Below are 23,426 nucleotides of genomic sequence, written 5' to 3' on the forward strand. Positions count from 1 at the left end.
AGAGTCAAGATACAAACTCCACGTATTTATGGCCAACCGATTTTCAACAATGATGCCAAGTTCATTCAATGAGAAAACAATACCCTTGTCAACAAATAGCTGAGGCAATTATTTACCCATATTCAAAAGAATAATTTTAGCCCCCTTCCTTACACTGTATACAAATATTTAATCAGGATGGATCAAAGACCTTAAAGAGCTGGAGCAAATTGTAATAATATTACAAATTGTACTATACAATAGTCCCTACAAATTGCAATAATAGTACATGGATGTTCATAGCATCATTCATAACATCCATAAAGTGGGAACAGATCAAATATTCATCAACTGATGTATGTAAAAAAGTCATAGATCCCTTCAATGGAATATTATTTGGCATTAAAAAGGAAGAGAGTACTGATACATGTTACAACATGAATGAACCTTGAAACCATGCTAAGTGAGGGAAGTGAGACACAAAAGGCCACATATTGTAGATTCCATTTAAGTGAAATGTTTAGAATAGGAAAATCCATCGAGTCAGAGAGTAGGTTAGTGGTTGCCAAGCATTGTGGAGGAAATGAGAACAGGGAGTGACTGCTAATGGGTATAATTTTTTTTGGGTGGGGGGGGGGTGAGGAAAATGTTCTGGAATTAGATGGTTGCTTTGATTTCGTAATGTGATTATACTAAAAACCTCTGTAACTTTAAAAGGGTTAATCCTTTTTTTTTTTTTTTTGAGAGAAAGAGAGTGCAAGCAGGGGAGAGGCAGAAGGAGAGAGAGAATCTCAAGCAGGCTCCATGCTTAGCGCTGAGCCCTACGCAAGGCTTGATCTCAGGACTGTGAGATCATGCACTGAGTTGAAATCAAGAGTCAGATGTAACTGACTGGGCTACCCAGTCACCCCTAAAAGGGTTAATCTTAAATTATGTGAATTACATATCAATAAAAATTCATATAGTAAAAATGAAAATAAAAAGAGATAATTTATAGGACAGGAAGACAAGATGAATGCAAGATAAGTAAAGGAAATGCAGAACAAAGCATCAGGACTGAAGATCAGAGGTTGGTCCTGGCAATGTGTGGTGTTGAGCATTCCAGCAGCAGACACAACAGCCTTGTCATCTCTGCTGGAGCGATTATAGCCTCCACCAGGGGCTCCACAGAAGCACAACTGCTGGTGGGGCTGACCCTTGGGTGACAGATTTCCTGTACTTCAGACACTTTGATCAGTTCAGAAAACTCTGGATAGTATATACGGCTAACAACGACATCCACAACAGTCAACATTTTCAGAACTTTTCCACGTGCTCCATTATTACACATTGTGCAAAATATTCTTTAACATGTTCATTTCATTTGTTAATCCACTAAGTGCTTGCTGAACACTTGCCCATTTTTCCTTTTTTGAAAAATGCAGGATTTTAACTTATCCTTGAGTACAGTTGAGGAATGAATAAGGTATATGTTTCTATTACACATTATTGCTATTTAAAAAGAAATGTAAGATGATGCTCCTACTTTTTAATACTTATTTTTAATAATCCCATTTAGTAGTTCCTTTTCTACTACTACAAATTGCATATTTTTGTATTTTGCTATTAACTGATTAAGAACACTTTAGCTTATTTACTTTAGAAGGAAGACAGTATAAACATGAATGAAATTTTAATGCAGTATGTTGTTTCATTATGAATGAGCAAAATGTAATTATGTTGTTAATTTCATCTAAATAGTAAATGTAGTATTGATATGAGGAGAAAGGGCATTAAGTATTCTTTCATGTTAAATGTTTCTATAAAAAAAGTGATACTAGCTGTTAGGTGATATTTTTTTAATGCTCATTTGATCCAGAAACACTCTATTCACAAAATTTTTACTTAAAACTACAAAAGAGAAAAAAGCTGAAATATCCATCAACAGTATAATGTAATTCTGGTTGATTCTGAGAGCAGAAGTCAGCCAAGATGAACAAATGAGTCTTGTAATTTTGTATCAGAGATCAAAAAAAATAGCCCTATCAAATGAGGAGGGAGAGGAAATGCCATAGACCTAGGGGAAAAGGTTATAATATTAGCTTAGGACTCAGTAAAAGCAATCCACTGATAGCAATTTCCCTTTATCTGACTGACTTGTAGAAAATTTTAACAGATCTTATTAAAATGGACAAAAACTATTTCCTGAAATAACAATAAAAAATATATTGTAATAAATGGTAGGTACTCTACAGCCTAAGCTGCATCTTGTTTTTTTTCCAAGGAAGCATGATATTTTCTTGAGTATCTCATTAGCCAAGTTTCAATTTAGGACAGGTCCTTGGAAACATAGCAAGATTAGAGTTGGAGGTAGGATGAGATGGGTAATTGTAATCGCCTTTATACAGATAGTACTGCCCTTGGAATGTGAAAAAATCTTCCTGAAGGTTGGTATAAATGAAGGGTTGCAAACAGATTCGAAATCTATACAGACATTAGCTTGGGTCTGCTTAAAGTTCTATGTTGCTGACAATGATTCTGATCTATGATCTTAAGATTTTAAAGAAGAGTGTTCTATGAATTCCAGATCTTTGTCATGACAAAGAACTCAAGTATTACTCCTTTAAGATTCCTGATTCATTTGTTCCTTGAGAGGTTAGCTAACATTAAGCTAGTGAGTAAAAAAAACAGCAATTCAGTTCTTGTATCTATAGTAAATAGAAATGAGCCTCACTCATTAGAACTCCTCTTTCAAGTCAGGTGGAAAAGGAACCTTTCTTCACAAAGACACCTTAATTTGTCTCCATGAAGTTGAAATAGACAATAATACTGTAGTGAAATGTATACTGCAAACTGAAATCATTTAGGCCACAAAATACGCTGCTTTTAATTAGCCAGGATTGTATGAGGACAGTCAACTTTTTCCATTTAACTCTGAATGACTGTTATAATGTTATAATGTAAAGGTTATATATATAACCTTTACATTATAGTTATATGTAACTATAACTATAGTTACCACTTGGCTTCCTTTCAGTTTTTGGCATCAAACTTCCATTTAAGGTATACAGCTTTAATCAGGAGGAGAAAGCATTGATGACAACAAAGAACAAGAAAATAAACACTCCTAATTTGCATACATAATAATAAAGAATAAAAGGAACAAAATGATACTAGGGAGAGATAGGACTTTGTTCTCAAAAAAAAAAAAAAGGAGGCACCCCCCCCCCTTTTTTTAAATCAACTGTGGAAGTAGAGGGAAATATCCCAGACTAAAAAGAAGTCATGCTTTCCTGAGATGGCTCCTGGTAGGTTTCTTATAATTTTGCACGTAATGGGAATTGGAGTTGTGCAGAACATTTTAGGAAGCTTTCCACATGGATTTATGAAGTAATGAGCTCACTAGGGATGCAGATAAAAAACTCAACATCAATTAAATAAGAACCAAATTTTGATTAGAAAATTGTTTTCCAACTTGATGTTAAACCGATAAGTATCTCAGGTACTCAAATTTTGTTGTAATGTTACATAGAACTTACAAACTCTCAGTTAAGCAGAAATGAAAGAACCAGATTTCTTAAGTACAGTGAGGAAATCAAGTTGTGAGAAAGCTCAGGAGAGAGCAAGGTTCTTGGCATAATACAGTGTGTATGCACAACATGTTTATGTGTGTGTGTGTGTGTGTGTACATATATATTTCTGATATAAATAGCAAACTGAATATTGGATTATGAAAAACATGTTACACCTCCTGTTTCCCTTCTCACTAGCTAAGTAGCCATCGGAGAGCCATTCTTTTTGTATCAAATTAGCAGAGTAGTTTAATTATCCAGACCCACTTCCAGTGGGTTTTGTGACAAAATTAAGGCGTGTCAGTCTTAGAAATGAAATTGCCAGTTATTTAACCAGCAAAGACAAGTTTATTTAGGAATAGTAGAGGAACTGTGGTTTGGGACATGCTTGCTATGACAAACCATAGGCAAGTCTGAAGAACAAAGGAGAAGGGCTTGCCTTTGGAGAGGACAAGAGGGATTTGGTTGTTTTGAAGGAAGGGTTATTGGAGGAGAGGAAGAGTTCAGGGTTGCAGCTCCTCATTGGCTGAGTGGTGGTGGTTTTTCTTCTAGGTTATTTCTGGGCAAGGAGAAAATCTTCCTTATCCTCCTAGGGTAAGTAAAGTAAGCTTCTAACTGCTGGGGTATGTGAAGTAGGCTGCAAAAGTGATATGTGGTGAGAACCCTTGCCTTCATCGCCTCTGACTCCGTTTTGAATTAGGTTGCTTTTGTTCATTTTCACAAGTGCTCATTAATAGCATCCATAAACTTTTCAGAGCATGGAATAGGGTGGGCAAGAATAGACTGAAAGACTTTTGAATTTAAGAACACTGATGCAAGCTCTCCACTGATTCAGGACTTCCTCCCTCTCCTGTCTCTCTTAAGAGACATAAAGTCATGTACTTTGCACAGGCACTGTTTTCAATTCTTTAAGTTTATAGTAATAACTCATTGAGTTCAATACGACCTTATAAGGGCATTACCACAATTCTCCCCATTTGATGGATGAGGAACTGAGGCACTATGAGAGCAATTGCGAAGAGGCTTGGCCATTTAGTGGGAGGAGGTGTTATTCCAATCCAGCCAATCTGGGTCAAGAATCTGTATTTTTAACCAAAATGCTTTTCCACTTTTCTTTGTATTTGTCCCTTTAAAATGAGGTTAAGCGAAGTAAGATGTAAATTAGCGAGAGGGCTGGGAAGGGTTAAGGCTGAAGCACATCCTGGAGCTGAAAAAACAAAAACCAAACTAGGGAGCGAATGCCTGTTAAAAGCCCCCGTAGGAAATTCAATGGGCCTCCTGTTTCTTTAAACTCTCGCTTTCCCTCCGGCGGACACTTTACAAAGCAGCAGCGGCAGCGGGACCACGCTGTCGCGCGCTACCTTCTTCCTCCGGTCTCGCGGGTCTGGGGTCCGAAGGGGTTTTTCGTGGTCAGTAGCAGAACTCACTCGGGTTTGCTTTCTTCACACCCCAACTGCTACAAACGTCCTCCCGGGAATGGCGAACTGTAATTAACCCTATAGCGCCCAGGGAGACCCCGCCAGCGTCTGGTGTCTGCTGGGTACCGTGCGGGGGGCTAAGACCCTCCGCAGCCCCGCGCGAAGGAGGCCTGCAGGCCAGGTGGGCGAAGGCGCCGCTGGTGTGGCTGTAAAGGGCAAGAGCCGAGTGCAGGATGGCGCCCCGGCGGCGCGGAGGTGCAGCGGGGCGCTGGGCTCCTAGCTCGCTCGCCTTTCTCGCCTTCTCTCCCGACTCTCCGGGCAGTAGGCTGCTGGGGGCGCGCAGGGCTGGAGTTGCCCTCTCACTCCCCCTTGCTTTTCTCCTCCGGCTTAATCTCTCGGCGACTTTACTGCCAGCCCCGAGGAAAGTGCAGCCATTGGACAGGTCGGTGCTAGCTGCTGGTTTCGGGGAGGAAGGTGGGAGAAGCCTGAAGGAGCGGGGGGGGGGGGGGGGGGGGGAGGGAGGAGGGAGGAGGGTGCAGCGGCAGATCTGGCAAATTGCAAGCTGCCTTCCCTCCCCAAAGTGTGGAGCAGAAGCGCGGGGGAGCTCGGCGGCGGCGGCGGCGCCTCCTCCGCCACCAAACTCCCGGGGCTCGGCGGGGCTTGTGGCCACCTCCTCCTTAGCCAGGAGGAACCCTTTCCCGATAGGTTTTGGCCTGACTCCCCCGCCCCCCATTTCTTTCTTCTTCCTCTTCCTCCCCTCCTTCTTTTTCTTTTCTTTTTTTTTTCTTTTTCTTCTCTCTCTCTGTCTCTCTCTCTCTTTTTTTTTTTTCTGGCTTCGGACCTTAGACTGCTGCAGCCTGAGCCTTCACTGGGCTCAGCTCTTTAGAGCTGCCCATCCCTCTGGCTGCGAGAAAGGACGCGCGCCCTGCGTAGGGCGAAGAAAAGAAGAAAAACTTGTTGGAGGGGTTTCGCCAGCCCACATTAACCCCCTTCCCGCAAACCCAAACCTCCCGCCAGGGCCATCCCAACACTGGGGAAAGTTCCTTGTGAGCCGACAGCCCTCTTGGATTTGGAGGAGGCAGCCGCGCTGGCTGTGGAATTAGATCTATTTTGAACCCAGTGGAGCATATCGCGGGGGCTCGGAAGCCACTGTCTGCGGGCACCCGGGTGGCGCTGCCTGTGCGGAACCGAGAGTTTGCGAGCCCCGGCTGCAAGTGGCCTTTCCTCCCCGCCGTTGGTGTCCTGTGTCTGGGGTGAGGGCTGCGAGTGTTGTGGCAAGTTGCGAAGAGAGACCCGGAGGTCCGGAGAGGACTGCACTCCCCCTCGCTCTCCCTTCCTCTTCCCAGCTCCCGAGTGTGAAATCCCATCGAAATTTACAAAGGCCTCCAGGTCCAGCCAGACCGGTCCGCAGCGCTTGGCCCCAGCGTCCCCATCGTCCCGATTCCCACTCGGAGCCTCCAAGCACCCGGCGCCTGGGAAGGACTGGCGGGGAGGGGGAGGGAGGTCTCGGCGGCGGCATGGCGAGGTTCCCGAGGGCAGACCTGGCCGCTGCAGGAGTTGTGTTACTTTGCCACTTTTTAATGGACCGTTTTCAGTTCACTGAAGGGGAGCCTGGAAACCAAATCAATGGTAAGATGCACTTTAGCTTGTTGATTTTTTTGCGCAACTGAAGATTTCGCTGGCACTCCCCCCTCCATTCTCAACCCACCCCCACCTCATCTGTCTGCCCTTGGGAAAGTTATTGCAATTGCTTTGGGGTAAACTTGGGCTTTCCGAATGGGGAGGAGGGGGTTGGTTAGAGAAGGGGACTGGAGGTTTTCTTGAGGATTTCGGGCTTCCTTCACCTGAGCGACAGGGGGTGGTACTGTCTCCCCAAGTCGCCCAGAGAGGGCTCTGGTGTGTAAGAGCAAACCTTCTGTAGATACCTTTCCCAGAACTGGCATCTCTGGGAAGTCTCCTCTCTGGCTCCTCCTGCTTCTCTGCTGCCGCGATAAACTAAGCGAGTGCGTGATGGGGGCCGTGGGTGGGGGACGTAGTGGCAGCTGGGGATTGCAGGGTTCCCCCCAGCTGTAGAAAATTTCCTGTGGCCGCACCTTTCTACCCCACGCGATCCCCACCTTAGTTCCCTTTCGCAGTCTGGGGTTGAACGGGCTCTGGAAGCGGGGCGGGGTAGGTGCGGCGCGGCGCCGAGGAGGGGAGGAGGTGGCAGAAATGGGGTGGGCGCGCCTCTGGAGACCAATGCCTGCCCCCATTGTCCTCCACCGGCCGCCTTCGCAGACAGGCCTGAACGCGTCCGGGGTTCGTCCAAGTGCCCTGACATTGCCCCCGCGCGGAGACCCGGCCTTCGCATCTACCCTGTGGTGGCTCCGGGTCGTTGCCAGCCAGGTTCGCGTCCAGCCGGGAGCCGCGCCCCCGGAGCCAGCGCGGAGCCGGCGTAGCAACACCCCGCCCGCGACCCGCTGGCTCTCGCAGGCTGGGAGCCAAGCCGGGGTTTCAGGTGCCTCCCGCGACCCTGCCCTCTGAGAACTGGGTGCCTGCTCACCCTTTCTGCCCCTCAGGCAGAGAGAACCTTGTCAGAAATTTGTGAACTCAGGTTAGACTTGGGAGAGGAGGTGAAATGAACAAAATACACTTGGAGAAAAAAAGAAAACACAAACTTTCTGATGAGCGTAATCAAGATTTTGTTTTGTTTTAATTCTGAAGTCTGGGGTAGTGGTGGTGGTGGTGGTTAGTGATTCCTCAGAAAGTATACATGTGTCTGCAAATGTCAAGCATGAAAGTCGCAGATGGAAGCTTACCGAGGTCACCTGGGGATTCCAAGTGAGGTGAATCTTGGAGAAAGTCCTTGAATGAAATTCACCAATCTGAGACCTAGAAATCAGCTAAAAACACTGTCTCTGCCCCTGGTGTAAATTCTTATAGAGAACGCACAGATTCTGACTCTGCGCTCCAATTTATGATTGGAGGGGTGTGTGGGATGGGAGGAGGGGGCAACATGATGACAACGCTTTTAAAACTGTGAAACACTTTAAAACCCCAATTTTCTTGATGTTGATTTGTCTTGGTCACATATAGTTTTGTTCTGCATAGATGGACATAGCTTGTTCTTTACTAGGTACATCAGTAGATTATCTTGTTTGTCTGATACATTTAATTGGTTGGAAAAAAAACACTAAGACTTTTACCCTATGATATTGATATGGTATGGCCACATTCATGAAATAAGTAAATGCTTAAAGAAAACAATTCATCCCAAAGGAGGTTAGAGAGACGTGTATGCCAAAATAGATTCCAAAGTTGTTTATTTGAAATTTCTGTAAATAATGCATTTACAGAAGAAAAAAAAAAAGATCAGCAGATGTTTATTTTTTCCGAACTTCTTTCATTAATAGTATGTTACTGAGAAAAGAATATGTATACATTTCTAAGTTATCAAATTGAGGATGAGTGAACATTCACTCTGCAATTGGCCAGATAATTAAAAGCTGTGGGGATTATAAAATACCTAAATTGCCCAACATAAATGTACAGGTATTATAAACTAATTATAAACTAGTACCTGTGGTGGAAAATTACTCTAGAAACCCATATTTTTATAGGATTGAGTAAAAAATGAATAGTTTTAAATTTCTTAGTAAGTGTTTTGGAGATTTATTGCAAACTGAAGTAGCTTCTTTACTGGATATCAGTCTACATACAGTTTTTGAGTAATCTTGGAGTTAAATGGTTACATTTTCTTTCCTATAAATACAATATAGCAATGAAATAGAAGAAAAAATAATTTCCTTTGTAAACATGCTAAAATATCACTATGGGAAAAATTTTAAAGAGCCCAACAGTCTTGAAATTTGCCATGTAGCAATCAGGATTTTTATCACAGACATTTTGGCACAGGAGAAAAAAATCTGATTTCATAACAGGGACATTTAATTATGTATTACTTTAGAAAATGCTGCAGTTGATTTTATTGCCACCAGAGGGCAGAGGAACTGCTAATTTCTCCTATTCCCATTCTTTCCCAAATCTCTCAGATTAATGATCTTCAATACTTTGTTTTTCCTATGCGCAGTATGTTTTGGACATTTCAGCTTACCACACGTAAATGAGTGGCAATTTATAATAATTAGTGTTTATTTCCCATGTTCATTGAAATTAACTTTTCATTCAACATTTATATAGCACCTTCTACATGTAAAGATCTATACTTAAAAAAATTTTTTTAAATGTTTATTTACTTTTGAGAGACAGAGAGAGACAGAGCATGAGTGGGGGAGGGGTAGAGAGAGAGGGAGACACAGAATCTGAAGCAGGCTCCACGCTCTGAGCTGTCAGCACAGAGCCCAGTGCTCAGCTCAAACCCACGAATGGCGAGATCATGACCTGAGCCGAGGTCAGACACAACCAACTGAGCCACCCAGGCACCCCATAAAGATCTATACTTTGAATACATTCTTGTGGTGCATTTGTACAGTGGAAAAATTCAAATACCTTCTTTTGTATCAATGCTGGACGTTTCTAGCAAATTATTGTGGAATTCTCAACAACATAGCTTTCAAATCTCTCTCTTACAGTGAAAAGCTCATTATGTAATGAATTTATCTTTAGGATTGAATGTAATCTACACATAGATGAAAAGTATATGCCATATTAAATAGTTTTTATCAACACCAATATTTAGAGAAAAATAAACTCAGAATAGTTCTAAATTCTAGAAATCGGAAATCTTCTTTGTATTGTTATACATTTGTTCCTATATCCTATAAGTGAAAAACAGTTTATTAACCATGTCAAAGGAGAAAGATGTGTTAATGTCTTGAAGATTTCTAAAATGTAAATAGGGAAAAAAGGCCTGAAATTATGGAGTTATTTTGGCCTGGTTATTACTCTTAAATGTGACTTAATGCAACAAGGAAGTTCAATACCACTATATAGAGAGCAAAAATAGTTTAGGACTCCAGGGAACTTTTGCTATTTAAACTTTCTAATATTGCTATGTACTGGAGGGAAATAGTTTATTTTTAGCAGGTCATTTACATTTATTTTAGTTGTTTCTCTAGTGGGATATTTTTCTATTATTTTCTGCTTTCGTTGGAGTTAAAAGACTTAGTTTGAAATGTTACTAACTTGTGGAGTTTGGTATGAGAGTATCTCTGTTGAGACATACTGTCATTAGTATAAATTTTCTGTTTGCATATATACTGGAAGAGAAAATTATAACAGAAGGTTAATCAAGTGAATATCCTCTATAAAGTAGACCTGGGTCAGATTAATGAACAAATGGTAGGTTGACTTTTATTTTATTTTATTTTATTTTGGGAGGGGGAGGGGTAGAGAGAATGGGAGAGAGAGAATCCCAAGCAGGCTCCTCACTACTAGGGCAGAGACTGATGTGGGGCTCAAACTCACAAAGTGCAAGATCATGACTTGAGCCAAAATCAAGAGTTGACACTTAACCGACTGAGCCACCCAAGAGCTCTAGGTTGATTTTTAATAAATCAGTGACTCATGTTTCCATACAAAATTTTTTAAAACACAAAATGTGAGTTTTTTTTTCTTTTAGAGAACAGATACAAATTGAAGCCTAAGGATGGATAAGATTTTTAGTTCATGGATGTCTGCACAGAGATTTGAAGTTATTATAAGTAGGACAGTTTATGCATTTGTTAAGTTTGATCTTCAGAAACAGATTTTTATCAAGTAGAAAGTACTTGAGTAAAACTTAGTAACAGAAGATACTAATTTGCTCCAAACAGGTTTCTTCTCTGCCTGCAGAGAAGTAGACAAAGTGGATTCTTTTCAATTAGTTTTGTCCCTGTTTTTTTGCTTCCTAAAAGATATTTCCTGTTGTAGAAGCGGAATATTTATGAAGATTAGTGAGTTGATCAGCAGCTGTGATCATGAGATCTGAAGTCTTGAGCGGTTTCCTACCACATTAAATACTGTCTCTTCACCATGGCCTCCAAGATCATTATCATGTGGCCTGGACCTACTGTTTCAGCTCTCCCTTCCCACCCCGTTTCTGAACACTCTCACCAGTTGAGGCTCCTTGATCTCCCCTGAGTAGGTGCTGTGTTACTTACTACCTCTTTTCCTTTCCTCCTTCACCTTCTTCCCTCATGCATCTCCATTGGTCCATCTGCTTTTTCTTATAGGCTTTTATCTCAAGTGACACAGTTCACAAAAGAATGTGCCATCTCAGAACCCTCAGGAACTTCTGTACCTTTTTAAAGGCACTCGTTTGTTTGAATCTGCTTGATATTGGAAGAGTTGTTTCCCTCCATTCCATTTCTGTATCTCTTTCATATACTTTCTTACACCATAGATCGTGTTCTGTAGGGTCATGGTCCGTTCACTTCTGAATCCCCCAAGGCATCTCCCACACAGGCATGCAATAAATAGCTGTTGAACTGACCGGACTGAATGGAATGGTAGTTCAAACTGGACTGTTGGTTTGAATGTCACCTTGGGAGACTTCTGAAAAGTACTTGTTTACCCTGTTTATGACTTTTCCCACCAATAAGTTGGAAATGAATATACAGACAGGTTTTGTAGAACTGATCGTTTAAAACAAGAGAGTAGGATCCAGGGGTCTGCTGAACTGTCATAATGCTTGTGGTGGATAATATTTACCTTAAACCTTCTATTAAGGTTTTTACCTCACTAAGGTTTTTTTACTTTTAAAAAGTTTATTCTGTCACTCAATTATACATCTGGTTTCTGAATGAATTTTTACTCATGTTCTTAACCTAACACCTTTAAATACAATACGTGCGTTTGTGTATATGTGTGCACATATGTGTGCATATATATATATGAAACTGTATATGCCTATATGTACATATAGACATATAATGGTGATGTATTTTCGGCAGAGATGAACACTATTAAATAATTTAACAGTTTTAGTTCGTTGTGAAATTACTCTTGAATTATGCTCAGGCCTCATGCCATTAACCTACACTGAAGGAGGCCTTTGAAGAAAACAAAGTAAAAATAATTAATTAAAAAACTAAAAATAAATAAATAAAGTGATCTTATAAAACATGTTGTGGTGGTTTTGGGGGTGTTGGTGGCACCATGCAGTGCATTCTGCAGTGTCTGCTCCCCCAGTAGGGGAGGGCGGTGAGAGAGAGAGAGAGGGAGAGAGAAAAGGAGAGAAATCTTGTATCTTAATAACAGATAGAGTTGTTCTTCTGAATTAGGTTGTTTCTATTTTCTGGACATGATGCATAGTGACCAGATGCATTACCTTTTAAAATCTGGTTTCCTGAAAGCTCAGAGCACAATTTGTAGCTTCCCTCCAACAAGTATATATACTTTCTGGACTTCAATTTTTGTGGACTAGTTTACCATCTTGTCTTTCATACTTCTTTTTAAAACATAATATTTATTTATTTATTTATTTTGAGAGAGGGAAAGAGAGAGAGCGTGCGAGCCCATGTGGGGGGGGGGCAGAGAGAGGGACAGAGAGAGAGAGAGAGAGAGAGAAAGAGGCTCAGCCCTGTCAGCACAGAGCCCAACATGGGGCTCAAACTGTGAGATCATGACCTGAGCCGAAATCAAGAGTCAGATGCTTAACTGACTGCGCCACCCAGGCGACCCGTTCTCTTTCCTACCCTTCTTTATTTTTGCCCAATTTTACTCACTTAAAATCTTGTCTTGTCTTTGTTGCAGAGATGGGAAATAAGTAAATAAAAAGTAATCACCGCACTATGTAAAGCTGTATATTACTAAGTTGCTTTTCAGCTTTCTTTTAATCCGACTAATTCCAGGCCTCTGCCTTTATCCCAAGCACATTTTGTCAAAGCTTTAATTATCTCTTTACAGTACTGCGCTCTGAGAAGTCTTTCTTCTTCACTAGGGTTCGCACGGGATGTCTTCCCTCACTATCCTCCAGACAATGCTTCTGTTCAACTGAGGAAGTTCCTGAAGAATGACAGACTAAGTAGTGATGCTTTTATTAAGCCAGTTTCTCCCCCTCTTTCTTGTGTCACATATTGCCTGGTCAAATTAGCACAATAATATCTGAGGAGAGAACAGAATATAAAATATTCTACATTATGTGGTACCCGGACTTTGAACTCATTTTGTATTTGTTCTTTGGCAGGTTCTTATTTGCCCCCGTGAATTAAACAGGTGGTGAGATAGAGCGTGATGGTACAGATTTGGGTATTTAAATAGAATCTGAGCTCTCCTCAGGGACCTGTTTGGAATTAGTATAGCCTGTTAAAGACTGCAGATCTGAATATGCAGTTGGACTGTGTGGCCTTCTTTGAAATCTAGATTTGTAATCCCTTCCTCCCGAGGTCATCCAAACAGATGCGAGCACGGGTAGCTCTCCTCTTCTAAATTAAAATCGGGCGATAGTCACTGCTTCTGCTTCAGACGTTAGAGTAGAGAACGGCCTGTGGCTTTGCTGAGAGGGTCATAAAGGCAAGGATTGCAGGATGACTTCCGTTTTACTTTTCTGGAGTCTTTTTGCTGAGTTCCTCCCTCTCCTCACCTACTATTTTTCACGAATTAATTGGAAAATTTTCCTAGAATTCATATTGCTCAAGGTCTCATCCTGTAGGTAAGGTGCTTAGCTCACCAAGGCTTTGAGAATACAGAAAGAATGTCAAGAATTTGCCCTGTGGATAAACTGCATAAAAATCAGAATATTTAAAAGTCAATTTTCTACATACTCCCTGGAGTGGTCAGTGACAGGAGAAGAGTAAATAAAGCTGGCATATTTTCTTTAAGCATGAGGCTTGGTAAGTACATCCTTATTTATTTCCATAAGGATGATGTTTTCTTTGGTCCACTTGGAATCTGGAATATTCAGCAGGCACTGATGTTTTTTTAGGTAGTAGTTTTTGAGTTAACACAGTTGTTGATTTTGTACATGGATCTGTTGGTAACGGTAGCTCCCGACTTTTTCTCTCTGAATCCATAATCCGAACATCCAATAAAACGATGATTTCCCTAAACCCTAAAAGAGAAGCAAGATAGAGGCAGAACTTATCACTTTAGAATATGAAATTCACAAATAATCATGATTTTCAAGATGTGAAATGGTCTTGTAGGGTGTATTCCTAGTATGCATATTTGCTTAATTCTCTCCCGAAACAGACCATAGCTGGCCCTGACACAACAAATCTGATTACTTAACTGGTAAGTTGTTCATTTGTTTGGTCAAAAGAGCCCACTGACCTTACTGCAGGTGCAGGGGGAGCAAGTCCGGTATTGTACTTGACTTCTTTCGGCTGCACTGTCCCCCTCCTCCTTCTGCTGTCCGTTTCCTTCAGTACGTCTCTGAAAGCTGCACTGTGAGATATTCATGGAAAAATGTATGTGAAATGACTTTTGGTATACTGAATCATATTCTTACTGCGTGTGGATTCTTACTCTTTAAAGGAATCCTGTCCTGGGGTGCCTGGGTGGCTCAGTTGGTTGAGCACTGAGTTTGGCTCAGGTCATGATCTCACAGTCCATGAGTTCAAGCCCCATGTCAGGCTCTGTGCTGACAGCTCGGAGCCTGGAGCCTGCTTCAGATCCTGTGTCTCCCTCTCTCTCTGCCTCTCCCCAGCTCGTGCTGTGTCTCCCTCTGTCTCAAAAATAAACATTAAAAAATAAAATAAAATAAACATTAAAAAATTAAAAACAAATAAAGGAATCCTGCCCTGAGCTTTTGATTAAAAAGAAAATCCACCTCTTAATTATTTTGCTATTCCATAGTTTTATGTTTAAAATTAAAGTATACTGTATATACATACTTGAACTATGAAAAACTGAAAAACAAAAACTGAATGATGAAACATAGCAGTATGTATTTGCATTTTTGTTCTTTGGTTCTTGTTTGTTTGGAGTGGGACTAGAGAGAGTCATTTGAAGTTATTTGTTCACACAATAAAAGTTTAAAGAGTATTTTAATACCGATTTGAAAACTCTGGATGCCCTGTAAAAATAGAGTTGACTTTTTTGGGGCGCCTGGGTGGCTCAGTCGGTTGTGTCCGGCGTCAGCTCAGGTCATGATCTTGCCCTCCATGAGCTGGAGCCCTGTGCCAGCTCCGTGCTGACAGCTGAGTGCCTAGAGCCTGCTTCGGATTCTGTGTCTCCCTCTCTCTCTGCCCCTCCCCCACTCAATTCTCTTGGTGTCTCTCAAAAATAAATAAATAAATGTTAAAAAAATTTAAAAAAAAATAAAGTTGACTTTTGTTTTAAAAAATATCATTTCATATTAGTTTGAAAGCATTCTCTCTGTATTTACAAAGATACTGCTTCATGTTTTATTTTCATAGCTTATTGAATATCATAGGATATCATATCTTGGGTGATGTATATTTGTATCCGTTTTGATTTATAACTTGTGTTTTAAATTTTTACATAGTTTTAAAAATGTCTTTTATTCAGATTAAATTTCTTGAATTCAAATTAAATTAATTTTATGAAAGCATTTCATTTGACATGAAGTATGTGTTAAAATATTTCCTATATCAGAATATTGTGGTAACATCTGTTAATACTGCAAGACTTGCAAAATACTGATGAATGTGTTGTAAAAAAATTTTGGTTGAGGCTGAATTGTGTAATAAGTCATCACTTTGATATAATAATAATAACATCATCACTTGCTGTTTTGTACACATCCATTTGTGTTGGTCCTGATTTTTCCATAATTGATTTATCCAGTCTTCCAGCTATTTCCCCACCATTGATTTGTCCATCTTCCATCAATCAGTGCAGGCAATCCGTCAGAGAAAGTTTGAGCAAGCCTGCTACCCATATCCTCACATACATCTGTCTTCATGTTCATATGCAGGGGTTACTCAGCTTATACTTAAAGATATAATTCATGGGTTATTTGGCTTACGTATGTTGTACTATGAAAGATAGTGCCTAGGACAAGCCCTCCTAGACCATCCAAGATTAAGTACTTCAAAGATGAAGGCTGGGGGGGTGGGGGGACTCCTGATAATTATCTCTGTGTGGATATCACAGGATGTTAATTACTTTAGCTTTATAATAAGTACATCTGGCTGGGCCAACCTGTCCTTCTTGTTTTTGATCTTCAGAAGTGTCATGGGTATTCCAGAAGACTCTTGGCATTTCCACTATCTATTTGGAATAAACTTTTCAGTTTTCACTAAATCCTCTGTTGGACTTTGTTTGAAATCACATTAAATCTCAGTCATTTAGTAAAGATTTCGATTTCTAAACAACTTGGAGACGATGTAATTTCTTTACTACAACATGTAAAAGCCAGAACAAGTACCCTGGCACCTCCTAACGAATTGTTAATAGTGACTCTTTGGCAGTGATCTTTTTTAGTTGAAACAATGTCCTTAGATGGAGGGCTAGTGCTGTTTTCCTGGTCGCATCATGAAGCTAATGGTACATTCTAACTGTTTCTTAGGAAATCCAGGTAGAAACCATAGGTTAATTGAAATAAAGAGTTCAACTGAGGGAAAGAATGTTAATTCCTAACTTCTTGGAAACTACTGCAAACGAGGGGTAAGCACTAGGCAAATAATATGTGAAAATTGTGACATTTTCACAGTGTCCCTTTCAGTAACCCATCTCTAGACCAGCAGAGCAGTTACAGGGAAGACTGTAGGTTTGCTGCTTCCTAAGAAACAGCTCTGATGAGAATGGTAAAAGCCCCTGCATTTAGGATACTCCTTAATGTTTGCTCTTTAGCTAATTAATATCAATTTCATGGGAGATTTACATCGAAAGAAAGTGCACTTTACAAATTACTACCATTTAAAGATAATAGATTTATGATTTTATTTAGACTACAGGCGTTTATAAATTAAGTGGTTACAATTTGCTGGAGTTGAAAATCCTAACCGCATCTCTACCTCAGCACAGTTTAAAACTGGCTGTTGCTCTGCACTCATGCGTACTGGTCTGGATATTTGTTAATCAGGAGTCAACTGACACGGCAGGCAGTCTGTTTTATTTCTTTGTTATTTAGCCTTCATTATCTTTTTAACATCTGTTGTTCATTTTAGATATTTTTAAAAACAAGCAATGATTCAAAGTCATCCTGCAGATTATAGTCTCATTGTCTGCACATTGCAAAACAGCTTGATGCAGGAAGTCAGACTTGTGCAATGTCAGTTTTCTCCAACTGTTTTTAGGAGAGTGGTTTGTAAACTAGGCACAGCCAATAAGAAGCTAATTTTTCTAAAACTAAGCACTGATGTCTGACTCCAGACTGCCTTTCTCCATTCCCTAGTTCCATTATTCTGGCTCCGGCAGGCCACCATTTTTCCTAGCCTACTTTACTTCAACAGCTTCACTCCTTGCCTCCAAAATTGTCCTGCTGGAATCCATTCTTCATTCCACAGCCTGAAAGCTCTTTCTAAAATGCAAATCTGGCTATGCCACTCCTCTGTTGAAAATGCTTTCCTGCCTTCCTGCTGCTCTCACACCAGAGGCAAGGCCTTCGATAATTTTGTCCTGGCTTCCCTCCCTGAGTTCAAATTTATCACTTCCTGCCTCCTGCTCACCAATTTCCTAACACTCTGTCCCCTCGGAAAATTGCACATGCCTTTCCTTCTTGGAGCACACTTTCCTCCTCTCTTTGGCTATTTGCCCTTCAGGTCTCGTATTGGATTTGATTTTTGGCACATCGAATAATTTTCTTTTAGTGTTTGTTTGCCAGCTCCTAGTTTGAGACAAATGCCTCGCCAAAGTGCACTCTACACGTCCTTGTGATATCACTTATCATCAATAGTGTGGTCCTGTCTGCATTTGACTGTAAGCTGCCCGAGGTGAAAGGCCATATGTGACTGATCACCACCGAATCACTAGCTCCAAGAATAGGAAGTCCTCCTTGAAAATTTGTTCAACAAAAGAATCTTGTTAGTGTTCCACTTATAGGATATACTGTATTTGTTTGGATTTATTACTCAGGCAAAGAATTTTGTTCCTACCTTGTTTCTCCATATTTCTTTGGGAAGAATTTCTAAATCATAATTTAACATGCCTCAGATTTACATATCAATGAGTAAAATATGTACACGCCAGAGATTGAGTGACTTCAGCATAAAGGAACTTATGCATTTATGAAGAATTGAGAGTTCATTTACAAATGATAGTGTAGGGATGATCAAGTCATTTATTAAGCTAGGGAGAACAGATACTTTAATGATGATACTTTTAGTTAATTATACTTATTAATTAATACTTTAATTATTTATAAACCAGCAACTTGATTTTTTTTGAAAAAATATTAAAACTGGTTCATTTGCCTTTCTGGAGGGAATCCCATAGTTTAAAAGAAACATATGGTTAAACAATGAATGAAATCAAAATTAGAGATTGAACCATGAAATTTGCATAAACAGCTTTCCAGCTATCTCAAAGCTGAAGATGCAAAGTAGGAAATACTCTCTAAGATTAGATATTTGAAAGATTTCCAGATACAAATCACTGGGCAGCCTTTTAAATATTTTTTCAACAAAAGGGTCTAAGATATCTCTTAATTCTGGACTCAGTAATGTGAGTTAACTCCTTTCAAGTTTCCAAATGGGATCCACTTGGTGAAGTTTACGTCGGTTTTGGTCAGCATCCTTTGTGTTCTCTACAAGTTATATTTGCTCTTCTCCAGGCACATTTTCATTACCTTTGTCTATTTTATTTTTTTTCTAGAAACATGTCCAAAGTTCTTTCTGTATTCCATACTAGTTTTATGGTGTGGACAACTGATATTTTCTGCTCAATGTCTCTTTCCCCGTTCTACTGGAAAGCACCTTACCATCATTTAGGAATGTCCTCTCTGACTCTTCTGGGGTTCTCCTTGGAGCTTCTATCATAGGTGTCTTGCTCCCCCAAGACAGTTCATCACCTGTTCAGGTGAGTACTCGTTGTACCCATGTGTCATGGACATCAAGTCAGTCAACCTTCCCTTTTAGTCAAGGGAAAAAGTCAAGGCCTTCAGTAATCTGGTCCTGGCTTACCTCTCCAGGTTCATGTTGATCACTTCTGTTTTTGTTTCTGTTTTGTTTTTAAACACCCCTGGGGGTTGCTGCATTGGGAAGATAGAAGTCTAAAGCCATGTGTAGGCAGTCTTAGATTTCCCAATAGCATGAACCAGAAAATTCCAGTTTTTGAGTTGAAGTTGGTTACTTGCCCCTGAAAAGTGTTAGTAAATACGTATTTTTAAAAATTATGTTGCTATTTGAATAGTTATTTGATGGGTGACTATTTCTCCCACTAAACTGTAAACTCCGTGAGGGTTGGAACCATGCTTTCCTTTCCTTTTTTTTTTCTTGGCAATCTCCTATTGCTTGGTGTATCATAGAAGGCACTCAAGACATATGTGTTAAATGAATTTTCAACATAAGCTCATTTGGTGGAGTGCCATCTCGGTAACTATTAAAAATAATTCAAATCTCAGACATCAGGTGGAAGGTTGTGACTGTAATAGTTTCTTCAAGTTGGTTTTCTCAGGTAATATTTTGTTCCTCTCTCATTTTGCACATTAAATTCTCTTACCTGGATCTTATTTTTGTAATCTTTCTGTGTTTTATTTTGTGTCTTTCATTTGCCCTGTACTTCTTATTATTTTATTTTGTTGTGGATGTAGATAAACTTTCCAGGCAATAGAAAAGAGGAAGCCTTAACTCTTTAATGGGTGACACATCATAGCTTTTGTTAGTCCATTAATCTGTACCTAGAATTAAGAGGCAAAAAAAGAAAAACAAAACAAAACAAAACAAAAACATTAAGTAGGCAATAGCTGATCTACAGCCAATACTTATTTAATTTTTACTTAATACTTTTTTATTGGGATTTTCCAGACCATTAAGAATTTTGAAATATGGGGCGCCTGGGTGGCTCAGTTGGTTCGGCGTCCGACTTTGGCTCAGGTCATGATCTCATGGTCCGTGAGTTCAAGCCCCGCATCAGGCTCTGGGCTGACAGCTCAGAGCCTGGAGCCTGTTTCGGATTCTGTGTCTCCCTCTCTCTCTGACCCTCCCCTGCTCATGCTCTGTCTCTCTCTGTCTCGAAAATAAATAAATGTTAAAAAAAAAATTAAAAAAAAAGAATTTTGAAATAAAACAAGAAGAGTAAAACTACATTTCAGACATAGCACTCAGTGCATGGTAGGTTTTCAATTTAAATATTCTTGCCTAACTTATTGAGTAGAGCCCACTAATATCTGCTTTACTTCTAATGAAGGCATTGACTCATTCATCCATTCATTCAGCCAATAAGTAATCAATAATTTTTTTAATGGGTGGGAGGATTATATTGATGCCTCTGGTAAAAGTAAAATAGGCTCTTATATGTTAATTGGAAACCTAGCCCTTCTAAATCATATTCTTTATACCTAAGTTGGGGACCACCATATCCCCACTTAAGTGTGATGTGTGCTTTAAATGTATGACATTTTCATAGGACGATTTGAAATCTCTTTATAAAGTTCATATCACCTAATTTTCAGGTTAGTTCAGCTGTTCTTCCAATGGGAAAATTTCAGTTGGAGGATGTTTTTCATTCAATCAATTTAATTTCATAGTTCCCTGTTTTAGGTAAAAATAAAACATGGCTTCTATACTTCAGGAAGGTGATCTGCAGGGGAAGACGAGCACACACATAGCATGAGTCTTGTGGGATGACTGTGATAGGCATGAGCGTAACAAGGGGACAAACCACTGCCTGATCTACACTGGAGCAGCAAAGCCAGAGGAGGGCTCGCAGGATGGAGGTGGGGGACAGGCTCTGGGAAAGACATCATTCCCTTGCCTTTTATTTCTTAGAGGATGCTTCTGATGCCAGGCAAGCTTGGGTCCAAACCATGGCTTTGCCATTTATCAGTTGGATGACTCTGTACAAGAATATTAACCGTCGAAACCTCCTTTCTTCATTTGGAATAAGGGAATAAAATTAGCCGTCTACTCCAGTCATAATGACTGGTGAAGAATTTCTGTTCTCTAATGGTTTGGTAAGGTTACCATAGAAATATAAAGAAGTATGGAAGCAGTAAATTGAGAGACGAATGTAAACAAGAGTAAAAAAAGGAAGGCAGAGCGAGGCAAGAATTCTCTGCAGCATGGTGAGCAGCCTGAGGAGGCTTTCATTAATAGTTTTAAAATATTAATTATTGGGGTACCCATGTTTCACACTGCCAGAGATAATATCATATCATCTTTGGTTTAGTAACCATCACGGGCATCACTACTGATGCAGGTTTATGAAAAAACACAGCCAGTTAGCATTTTTGACGGCCGTGTGAACATTAAATGGCACACAGGCTGCACCTCCGACAGGCTTCGACCTGCATGACTAGGTTTTGGAATGCAAAGCATTGCTATTTTTCACAAGCCTCCCCCTCACTCCATGATGGCCCAGGGCACGGTCTGGATTTGAAGAACATTATTCCAATAAAACATACATTAAGAGAACACTCAAAGAACTTATTTTTCACAAACTTATGTTGTGTAAAGTGAGATGAAGCTCCCCAAAACAATTTTCCCTTCTGGGCCTGGCCTGAGGACACAAAACAAAATTCTGCTGTGTCATCTACACCGACACAAGAAAACAATACTTTGACCTCATTCATATACTTGCTTCTAGGAATAAATAAGCTGCTATATGAGATTACACAATTCCCTTGGACGACAAGTTAACTTTCTTGCACGATGATGTTCTATTTATAGAGAGGCCCCAAATGCTACCTGTGTCTTAGTGAATTTATCTGAAAAAGTAAGCAATATATGTGTAAGAGTAAGACAGCTATTCTAAGATTTCATCAGTGAATGGGAGATAAGAAATGTCCAAAGAAGAAATGAATGGAAGTCTTTAAAAATCTAGAGTCCTCTGAGTATGTCATACTTAGTATTTTTTTTTCTTGCAGCTGTACAGAGGTCATTGGTGGTTTAGTTGAGGCCAGGCCTGTGTATATGGGCTATAGAGGTGGCTGCACTCATGGTGTTACTGGAGAGCAATGGAACAACTCTTTGTTCATGTACTACGCCTCCTACGTTGATGTGTTAGTGGTTGTTAGCTTAGAGTCATGTTTTGTGTTTAGATAGGATATCTTGGGAAATGTCAGTATCCAAAGGAAGGACCATGGTCACCCACATCCTTTCTATTTGCAACCTTCTTAGAACGGGTGTAGTAAAGAGATAGTTACAGTGTTCCTGCTCAGACTAGGACAGACATGGTCCCTGGTTAGACCAAGAACAACAAGAAGTCACTCAGAGTGTGTGTGTGTGTGTGTGTGTGTGTGTGTGTGTGAAGCTGTGTGAAGGTATAGGGTTTATCGATGCAGAGCAATAGGAATACCAAAGAGGGGCTGGGAGAGAATAAAGAGAAAGGAAACCAATGTTCATTTTGTCTCCATATGTGTGTAGTGGATAGTGCTTAGGGTACCATTTTAATACCGTTTTGCCCATTTTTTGCTAATGCTATCAGAAATGAATATTATTTTTCAAGATATCCCCATTATCCAATTGTATTAATTCCTAAACTAGAAGAAACTGACTTACTCTATCGTTGTCTCAAGATGACAGGACTGAATTAAATTAAAATTAATATGCCAGATGTTGGAGTTGATGGTGAAGTTTAGTTCTCAGAAGAATTATTTGTTTGACGAACATTTACTAGATATATTCTATGTGCCAAACATTGTGCTGTAAAGATAAAAAATAAAGACCTTGCCAGGTAGGGGTTACTGTGCAGTATTGAAAATAGGAAATTAACTATTTGCTAAGAGAATGTGTGTGTGTGTGTGTGTGCGTGTGCGTGTGTGCGTGTGCGTGCACACACATTTAACAGAGAAAGTTGAGACTAGAGGGTCAAGGAAGACTTCCTGGAGAAGTTTGTTTCAGTCTTGCTTTGAAGTATATGTGAGCACTAGGAGGGTGGAGAAGGTGGGTACCCATTCCAAACAGAACAACTTGGAAGCAGAAAACCGTGCACTCTTTGGGTAAATGTGGTTGCCTGTGGGGAAAGGATAATAGCAAGACTAAGAAAGGGCTCATCTACCATAGAAAGATGTTGGTCTCAGTCGTGAAAGTGTCAGCTGGCCAGTGACAGATTTTTGTCAGCTGAATAACAGACTCAGGTTTTTTAGAAAGGTCTCTATTGTTTGTATGAAAAGTGCGTAGGAAAGGGCAGACCTGGAGACTGCTGGATTTAGAAACTGCTGGATTAATAAAAATGGAAAGTGAGGAAGGCTTCCAATGAGGGGAGAAGTTTTCAGGTGCGTTAGGGAATAGGAAAATGGGTTCAGCTTTAAACATGTTGAGCGTTGAAATGCTTTGGGGCATCACGGTAGAGAGATCAGCTCTACCACGTGTAGGTCTTGGATGAGACTAAGATGTTGAATCATCAGTATATAAGTGGTGGTGGAAGCCAGACAAGAAACATGGAGAAATAGGAGTAGAAGGTGAAGATCACAGTCCTAGAGAGTGGTCTGGGAAGAATAAGTGGAGGAAGGAGCCCAGGGGGGAGAATGAGAAGGGGCAACATGGAGAGG

The 23,426-nt window shown here is 40.3% G+C and overlaps 1 protein-coding gene across 2 annotated transcripts in view; it reads left to right on the top strand.

The window, feature by feature from the left end:
- Positions 1-5,239: 5,239 nt before the first annotated feature.
- The window catches only part of PLXDC2 (plexin domain containing 2), a 442,292-nt gene continuing 424,105 nt past the window's right edge, over positions 5,240-23,426 (top strand). The window contains exon 1 of one of the 2 annotated variants that reach the window (XM_053225369.1): positions 5,240-5,390. Coding sequence is in view for 1 of the 2 variants with exons in the window: in XM_027073562.2 (XP_026929363.1) it covers positions 6,466-6,577 (112 nt within the window). In the remaining variant the exon portion in view is untranslated. Of the gene's footprint in view, positions 5,391-6,443; positions 6,578-23,426 lie in introns of those variants that run through there. The other variant, XM_027073562.2, reaches the window with a different exon arrangement.

This window comes from Acinonyx jubatus, chromosome B4, assembly GCF_027475565.1.
Source record: "Acinonyx jubatus isolate Ajub_Pintada_27869175 chromosome B4, VMU_Ajub_asm_v1.0, whole genome shotgun sequence".
In the NCBI taxonomy this organism is placed as follows: Eukaryota; Metazoa; Chordata; class Mammalia; order Carnivora; family Felidae; genus Acinonyx; species Acinonyx jubatus.